Source organism: Meriones unguiculatus (assembly GCF_030254825.1).
Source record: "Meriones unguiculatus strain TT.TT164.6M chromosome 13 unlocalized genomic scaffold, Bangor_MerUng_6.1 Chr13_unordered_Scaffold_28, whole genome shotgun sequence".
Lineage (NCBI taxonomy): Eukaryota > Metazoa > Chordata > Mammalia > Rodentia > Muridae > Meriones > Meriones unguiculatus.
In genome coordinates, this window is record NW_026843644.1 from 2,679,825 (window position 1) to 2,689,608 (window position 9,784).

The following is a 9,784-nucleotide window of genomic DNA, read 5'->3' on the forward strand; positions in this document are numbered from 1 at the left end:
CAGTAACAGATTATAATTCACCAATGGCAAAACCATTTTCATGAGAAAATTAAACTTCCTTTTGCAACTGAATCAGAGTGCATGGGTGTTACTACAAGACTGGAAATATAAAGGTAGAAACAAGTGTGCCTGGAGGCAAGTATGATTGGATTCTTGTCTTAAAAACCAACTGTTCCAAAATTCATACAATAAAATGAGTTCTGGCTGGCTGCATCACAGAAGAGAATATGATGATGCTCTATACATTTCACACAGGCTAGGCAGTAGTGAGTCATGGTTTGGTCATATAAAGGGATGTTGAACATTTAGTATTGAAAAGCATAGTAAGTTTAAATCTCCATTCTACATTCCCACATTAAAACCTCAGAGTTCCTCATAAACAAATACAATTTTCATAGGTTATGTGTATTTAGCCTAAACTATTTTAAACTGATGTTCAATATCATGACCAGTTTTTCTGTGTTGCTTTCAGACTCCTCAATCTGTATGTACACAGAGCTGTGGTCCAGGATTCTGGAAAGTTCTACAAAAAGACAGACCGGTCTGCTGTTTTTCTTGTGCATTTTGTCCAGAGCAGCACATTTCCAACCAGACAGGTAGAAAAATAATACTTTTACTCAAAATGTTTGGGAATGCAGAGGGGGAAAGTTAAGAAGTGACTTTGGTGTCATAATGTAGTGCTGTTCCCTATGTCTCTAACATTCATCCCTTAATCCATTATTAATCATTGCGGAAGCCACATAATGTGTGAAGTTTAGAGTAGCAATTCTCATGCTAATGTGTCATATGCTCGCTACTTTTAAAAACCTGCCTTTTGGTGCATGGAAGTGCCATCTTAGCTCTTGCAGTGTACCAGCTCTTGCAGTGTTCCCCATTAAATATGAGATCTCCAGTTGTCCAGGATCTATTTGTATTTCTGTGTTTAACAAGCCTAATGATTCTTGCCTCAAAGTAACTCCAGGAAAACTACGTCTGATTGTTTCTGAATGTACAAGAAACTGAACTGCATTTACAACACAGTTGTCATTTTCAGTATCAACAATAGAAAAAAAGCAAGTCTTTGTAAATGAAAACATGGCTGCCTGTTTAGTGTTGTGGTCAACTGTGTGATAACGTATATAAGTAACATCATATGGAATGAGCAGGTTGCATTGTTATATACAAACACACACACAAAGACACAAACATATTTAATAAGAAAAGAGGCTATGTATTTGAGAGTGAATAAATATAAGGTGGGTCCAGGAGAACATTTAGAGAAATGAAAAAGAAGAAGCATAGTGAGGTAATTATATTATTTTTAAAATGAAAATTTTTACAAGAAAATAAAAAGTCAGAAGGAAAATACATTAATATAATGACGAGAATCAACTATTTATTATATTAAAAAGGCCAATCCTTAGACAACCATAATACAAGCAGAATTTTTTATGTATTATTGCAAATGATCAAATGTTGAAAATTAATTCTAAGTTCTAAAGCTATCATGGGTTAAATTCCTTGCAGAGTGACACATGACTTCAATCCCTATGTTAAAAAGATATGGAGTGAGCAGGCAGCCATACCTTGTCCCTGATTTCAGTGAAATAATGAAGCTTACATAGGTCATGAATCAAATACCTAATAGAAGTCCTCAATTGGGATTGATTTGAGTTTCTCTCTGTTTAGGTTAATGTTTTCTGTAGGGTTGCTGTATATTGACTTTACTATGTTTAGATATGTGATCTGTGTCCCTGATCTCTCCAAAATTTTATACATGAACAGGTGTTGGATTTTTGGCTTCTATGGATATGATCATGGAATTCTTACCCTTCTGTTTGTTTATGTGGTGGATTAAATTGATGGATTTCTATAGACTGGACCACTCCTGCATACCTGGGATAAAGCTTATGGGACAGTGGTGGATGATATCTTTTATGTGTTCTTGTACTTAGTTTGCAAGTATTTTACTGAGGTTTTTGTGTCAGTGTTCATTTGGGAAATTGGTCTGAAGTTCATGTCTTTCTGGGGTCTTGACTGTGATGTGACTGCATCTTCATAGAATCAATTTGTTAATGTTCCTTCTGTTTCTTTTTGTGGGATAGTTTGAAGAGCATTGGTATTTACTCTTATTTGAAGGTCTGATCAAATTCTGAGCTGAAACCATTTGGCCCTGGGTATTTTGGATGGGGACTTTTGATGACTTCCTCTCTTTCCTTATGGAAGATAGGATGTTTTATTTACCTGATCTTGGTTTAACTTTGGTAAGTAGAATCTATCACAAAAATTGTCCATTTTATATAGATATTAAATTTTTGCGATGTATACACTTTTGAAGTAAGACCTAATGATTCCTTCGATTTCTGTACTTCTATCATTCTTTTCCTTTTTTATTTTGTTCATTTGGATAGTGTCTTTCTGCCTTTTAGTTACTTTGGCTAAGAGGTTGTCTCTTTGTTTGATATTCTCAAAGAACCAGCTCTTGGTTTTGTTGATTCATTGAATCATTTCATTTATAGTATGTTGATTTCAGCACTGATTTTTATTATTTCCAGACCTCTACTCCTCTTGGCCCTGTCTACATCTTGTTTTATTCTAGGTCTTTCAGTTGTGTCATTAGATTGCTTGTAAGAGATGTCTCAAATTCCTATACGAAGGCACTTAGTGCTATGAATTTTTCTCTTAGCACTGCTTTCATTGTGTCCCATAAGTTTGGGCATGTTGTGCTTTAATTTTTATTGAATTCTAGGAAATCTTTAAATACTTTCTTTATTTCTTCCATGACACCTGTCATTGAGTAGAGTTGTTTAGGTCCCATGTGTATGAGTAGGCATTTTGCTTTTTCTGTCATTGTTGAAGTACAAATTTAGAACATGGTTGTGTAATTGGATCCAAGGGATTATTTCAGTCTTATTGTATGCGTTAAGACTTGCTTTTTGCCTGAATTTATGTTCAATTTTGGAGAAAGTTCCTTGATTTGCAGAGAAGAAGGCATATTAGTGCCTGGGTGAAAATATTTGAGGACTTTTATTAGGTATTTGATTCATGACCTATGTAAGCTTCATTACTTCACTCTTTAGCTTCTGTGACAATGATCTGTCACTTGGTGAGAGTGAGGTAATGAACTTTACCATTATTACTGTGTTGTGACTGATGTGTGGTTGAAGTTTTAATAATGGTTCTTTTACAAAATTCAGGTGCCCTTCTATTTGGGGCATAGTTGTTCAAGATATTGTTGTCCTCATGGTGGATTTTTCTGTAATGAGAATGAAGTATCCTTCACTTCTCTTTTGATTAATTTTGGTAGGAAGACTTTTTATTAGATATTAAGATTATACTGCCACTTGCTCCTTGGGTCCATTTGATTGGAAAACCTTTTTCTAGCACTTTACTCCAAGGTAGTGTCTATCTTTTGGGCTGAAGTGTGTTTATTGTATGCAGCAGAATGTTGGATCTTGTTTCCATAACTATTCTGTTAGCATGTGTCTTTTTATTAGATTGCTGATTCCATTGATGTTGAGAGATACTAGTCACCAATGAATATGAGCTCCATTTATTGTGGTGTTATTGTTGATAGTGTGTTTGTTTTCTTTTTATTTTTGTTCTGAAGTTATCTATATCATGTGTTTTGTGGGTGTAGTTGATCTCATTGGGTTGGAGTTTTCCTTCTAGTAGCTTCTCAAGGTCAGGGATAGTGCAGACATTGGTTTAATTTAGTTTTGTCATGGAATATCTTGATTCCTCCATCTCTGTTGATTGTAATTTTGCTGAGTACAGTAGCCTGCTCTGGCATCTGTGGTCTCTTCGCATCTACATGACATCCCCCAGGCCCTTCTGAGTTTCATAGCCTCTGTTGGAAAGTCAGGTGTGATTCTGATAAGTCTGCCTTTATATGTCACTTGATCTTTTTCGTTCGTGCTTTTGACATACTTTTCTTCGTTGTGTAGATTAATTGCTTTGATTATTTTATGGCAAGAAAATTTTCTGTTCTAGTCTATTTAGTGTACTGTAAGCCTCTTGTATGTTTAAGGTTATCTCTTTCTTAAGGTTGGAGAAATTTTTTTCTACGATTTTATTAAAAATATATTCTGTACCTTGGAGCCTGGAATCATCTATTTAGTCTATTCCTATTTTTCTTAGGTTTCACATTTTCATGGAGTCCTTGAACTTTTCTGATTGTATGTTTTCTTTGAGAGATAGATCAGTTTCTTCAATTGTATCTTCAATGCCTGAGATTCTCTCCTTCATTTCTTATATTTTGTGGATGATGCTTATCTCTGTGGTACTTGATCTATTCTCTACATAGTCCATCTCCAGGGTTTTTGTTTGTTTCCTTATTGATTCAAATTCTGTTTTCAAGAATTGAATAATTTTAATAATTTCCTTCACCTGTTTAATTGTGGTTTCTTGTCTTTGATGGCCTCTCTTTGTTTGCCCTGTATTTCTTTGAAACATTTGTTCTTTTCCTTTTTATATGTCTCTAATAACTGCATAAACATATATTTAATGTGCTTTTTCTGTGTTTCAGCTGTATTAGAATATTCATTGCTCTTGGGGGTGGGTTCTGGTGGAGCCAGGATGTCCCAGTTTTTGTTGACTGCATTTCTATGCTGGCCTTTAGCCATCTGGTTGTCTGTAGCCTTACCTGTTTCTTCTTGGAAACTGCAGCAAAGACTGGATCTTCCTGTCTTTGGAGTTTAGAGTAGTATTCAGGAAGATGTCAAATGTGCAGTGGCTCAAGAATGGATACTGGCAGTTCAGATGCCAGCACCTTGAAGGGCAAAGCACATGGCAGCATATGGACACATAAACATGTAGGGACTGGTGAATTGAAGACAAGTGTGTGCATGCAATGGAACCATGAATTTTGGGGTGCAGGTACTGGTGCTCATCATTATCAAGGTGCAGGTGCCTCAAGTGGCATCCCTGGATTCCTCAGAATAAAGCTGGGCTGCCACTTGCAGGCCTGCCCCAAATGGTGCTCCCTGTACTCAGATTCCTCTGAGATTTTTCTTCTTGGATCTGGGATCCCTGTAATTTTATTGCTCACCTCGTGTCCACAGGATGACCAGTAGTACAGTGGCTTGGTGGCTTGGATGCTCTCCAAGAAATCCTGAAGCTGCTCTACAGGGAGCAGGAGGAATCCGAATTCTGGCTGCTAGAGCAAACTGTCCCTGGATATGGGGATCCAAACTCACTGGAATATGTGAAGGGGCAGGTGGCCCAAATTTTGCTACTCCTGACTCCGTGAGATGGCCACAGAGAGCCTGGATCAGATCAACTCCATTTTCTGGACGACCTGTCTAGAAAAGGAAGCAGCAAATTTGATGCTCTGGATCTAGCCACCTGTCCATACACTGGTCTCAGAATCTCTGAATCTCTGCCCCTCAGATATGGTGCACACTGGTCTCAACCATATTGGAGTCTCCTTGTTTTGATCTTTCATCATTTTCTTTTTTGGGTGGGAGCCTTTTCTGATCTTTTGAATTTACACTTGGGTCTGTTTAGTTCTATTTAGGTTGCTGAATTATTGTTGAATATATCTTTGAATAATGGTTGCTTGACTAAATCTAAAACATCCATCTCATGACCATTTTTAAGCTGACTAGAATATAGTATGTTTTAAAAATATTTCCTTAGAATAGTCTGAATTTCATTGAATTCTGTAGTAATGTTTTTTTTTCTGTAATTTCCTTTAAGTACTCAATTTTTTCCTTAATTCACTTGATATATAGGTTTGTCAATTTTCTTTATCTTCAGAAAGAGCCAGCTCTTCCTTTGGTTAATTGTATGTATTGTTTTCTTTGTTTCTGTTTCACTCATTTTCATTACAATATTATTTCTTTTTATTATATTATTAATTTGTGTACTATCGCAGCATCTGCTCACACCTGTCCTCTCAGACCCTCCCTCTCACCTCACCTACCAACCTAATGTGCCCCTCTTCCCTTTCTTTAAAAAAAAAAAGAAGTCCCCTATGGATATCAATCAGCCTTGGCATATAAAGTTGAAATAAGATTCAGCACAACTTCTGTTATTGAGACTACACAAGGCAGTAAAATTAGGAGAAAAAGAGTCAGAGACAGCTTTGGTCTTTCTGTTATGTGTCCCCATAAGGACCAAGCTTCACAACTGTTATGTATGTGCAGAGATCCCATATCTGTCCCATGCATGCTCTATTGTTGGGAGTTCATTCTCTGTGAGCTTGTGCCAGGAGCCTTTCTGTGGGGCAATTCTGAGCATGGAAAAGAGAGGTCTTTGCCTACAGGGTGCTCCAGAGAGCAGATGAGGGGTCAGCAATGAGAGGAAGTTAGTCAGCTCAAGTGGTCAGGGTACTCTAGCAGCTGACGTCTAAAATTCAGACCTTTCTTTGTCTCTGACTTATTGTTGACAAGGCTCTTCTTGTTTATACAAGTTTCACAGTGCGAACACCGATTAATGATTATACAAGTGGTACAGAATGGGTGTTTGATTTTTTTTATTATGCAGGAATAAAAGCTCAGTTACAATTTAAAAAGTACACACAGAACATATTTGATCATCATTATTAGCCCTATAACTCTACTCTAAATAATCTAAAGAATGTCTCCTTCAAAGAAAACACATTTAATATGTGAAAGTGTGCTTTTAGGCTGGCATTGTTTGCAGTATGAGTGCAGTCCAGAGAAACAGAAAATACTTTAACTGGTCTTTTTATGCACAGCAAATACAAATAAATAGCTCCCTTTACTATATGTATCACCATCTATGCTACAAACTAGAAAAAGTTTATTTAAGTCAATCTATCTTATTTACTAAGTTTTATTCTGTCAGGAGTGTACCCTCTGTGACCTTCCATCATTAAACTACATTTTCCAGGAGCTCTAAGCTTATAATAAAGGATCTTAAACCTATACATGAATCTCCAGGCCTCTCAGGGTAGTCACATTGCCTCTGTTTACCCTGTACCAATATACTGTTTAGGGACATATACCCAAAAAAACTCCTGAAATAATGGCCTCAACTCTCTCTCTGCTTAACTCTGCTTAACAATCTCCAGGTCACAAAGATTTTAAAACAGTGGATAGATAATGTTAAGTTTAGTATTATCATAAGGCTCAGGTCTCATTAGGGCTGGCTGCATTGTCTTCCTCTATGGCCTGGTAAGGCTGCTCCCTGTTAAGGAGAGGTGATCAAAGAGCCAGCCACTGAGTTTATGTCATAGGGAGTCCCTGGTACCCTTACAATGCAGCCAGTCCTGATGAGAACTGATAGGCTAGGATCAGTGGGAAGGGGAGGAGGACCTCCCTATCAGAAGACTTGGAGAGGGGTATGGGAGGAGATGAGCATGGGAAGGTGTGGAGGGAATGAGCAAGGGTGCTACAGCTAAGATACAAAGTGAAGAAACTATAATTAATTTAAAATGCCTAATTTAAAAAATGACTCAGACATAATTTCTCTGTAGAAAAAAAAAAAAAAAAACAGAAATTGAATCTTAGTGCAGAAATACCCCAGTAATGCAAAACACACAAACACACACACACACACACACACAAAAAAAAAAAAAACAGAAGTTAGAAATAGAAGAACAATGATTGTAACAATCTGCTCAGCTTTGCTGGAATAGCACCAATAACTGTACCGGCTTCATGACTCTCAACAATTTCAGTGAATATGGCTTTGTCATTCTCCCTTTCTGATTTAACATTTTGTATATTTATGGTATTTATGACATGTAGGTCATTTTTTAGTCTTAAGAATATTACTGTAAGAACAAGAGTGAAAATTAGAACAATTCCCAGGATTATTCTGGACTTAATAATGAAAATCAAAGAGTCCTCTCCTGAATCAAAGGATATCAAAGACTATAGAAATTTATTTGCAACTTCCACAGCTGAGATAGGTAAAGATTGGTCTGAGATTATAGCGGGAGTTTGTTGATGCAAGTGTTGTATATTTATTGCCAAATCAGAAACTGTTCCATAGGTCATGGAGGTGGGACCTAAATTATTCCCATGTTACCTTAGAAAAATTATAGGAGTGGGATAACAAATATCCACTGAAACAGTGAATAACAAGAAAAATGAGAAGAACCCATGATGATGGAAACAAGGAAGTGCATTTTTATACATTGATGTCATCAAAACACAACGTACACGTATTTAGAAACTCAAAGTGTAAAAAAATCATTTGAAGGCATACGTAACAGTATTACTTTATCTGAATATAAATAAAATAGTTTTCAGTGCCCCAAAGAAACAGTGATAAGCTGTTGAGCAGAAATCTTATTGTTAATTAAACAAGATAAACAATAGGAATGCGAATTGTAAAGAGTTCGTGTCCTTGGCAATAAACAGGATGCAGAATATACCAGGGTACACACATCATTCGAAAGCACTTTAATGAATTAAATGTGCAATGAATAGATACTTATATAAGGTGAAATGTTGATCCAATTTCTCCACACAGATCAGCAGGAGTGCATCCCTTGCCCAAGTCAAGAGTACCCAAACCCTGAGAGAAACCACTGCCTGCCCAAGGCAGTGACCTTCCTTTCCTTTGAGGATCCTCTGGGCATTGCTCTGGCCTGCACAGCTCTGTGCTTCTCTATCAGCACACTTGCAGTTCTGGGGATCTTTCTCAAACACCGAGAATCAGCAATTGTTAAGGCCAATAACCGGACTCTCAGCTACATCCTGCTCATCTCCATCCTCCTCTGCTTCTTCTGCTCCTTTTTCTTCATTGGACGCCCAAACATAGTCTCCTGCATACTGCAACAAATAACATTTGCACTTGTGTTCACCTTGGCTCTTTCCACTGTTTTGGCAAAAACTATAACTGTAATTCTGGCTTTTAAGGTCATGAAGCCAGGAAGAACAATGAGAAGGTTGTTTGTCTCAGGCGTCTATAATACTGTCATTCCCATCTGTGTCCTGATCCAACTTATTCTTTCTGGAGTCTGGCTGGGAATCTCGCCTCCCTACATTGACTCAGATGAACACTCTGAACATGCTCATGTCATCATTTTATGCAACAAGGGCTCAGTTACTGCTTTCTATTGTGTGCTGGCTTACTTAGGGACCATGGCTTTAGGCAGCTTCACTGTGGCTTTCCTGGTAAGGAACCTGCCTGACACATTCAGTGAGGCCAAGTTCCTGACATTCAGCATGCTGGTCTTCCTCAGTGTCTGGGTCATCTTCATCCCTGTCTACCAGAGCACCAAGGGCAAAGCCGTCGTGGCTGTGGAGGTCTTCTCCATATTGGCCTCTAGTGCAGGGCTGCTGGGGTGCATCTTCTTCCCTAAGTGCTACATTATTCTCTTAAGACCTGATAAAAACTCTTTGAGATTTATTAAAAACAAAAAATAGCAAATAAAAATGATCATTTTGATGTATTACTTTTCTTTTTTCTAATAAAACTCATTAGTATACTAAAATTAAATTATTTACCCACTTTTAAGTAACTTTTTCTTAAATGTATATTTAAACAAACATAAGAGCCCCTCACTTTGTCGAACAGTCACAGACATTCTATTTTAGAATAAAAGCTGCTGCTGAAAACACATTTTAGTAAGTTATGCATGTTATTTATTAATTTTTGGAAAATATACATATTCAAAATGTAGTTACATGAAAGTAATTGAGATAAACAGTATATGAACAAATACTTGTTTTCTTTGTTATTTTAGGGAGTATACAGGGCTTTGGGTGATATCTGAGGTTCTTTTATAGACCAAGCATGAAAATCAATTTCTGGAAAGGGGTTGGTGGTGTGTCTTTTAAACAGTTGAGCCATTCCAGAAATCAGAGTAGAGAATTTTCTAAAC

The 9,784-nt window shown here is 37.1% G+C and overlaps 1 protein-coding gene across 1 annotated transcript; it reads left to right on the forward strand.

Moving 5' to 3' along the window:
- Positions 1-478: 478 nt before the first annotated feature.
- Positions 479-9,314, forward strand: LOC132650631 (vomeronasal type-2 receptor 116-like; the record flags this gene model as incomplete). The annotated part of the gene is made up of 3 exons (XM_060375979.1): positions 479-596; positions 4,693-4,698; positions 8,428-9,314. Coding segments are annotated over 3 exons (1,011 nt in total), but the record flags the coding sequence as incomplete, so codon positions are not given.
- Positions 9,315-9,784: the final 470 nt, after the last annotated feature.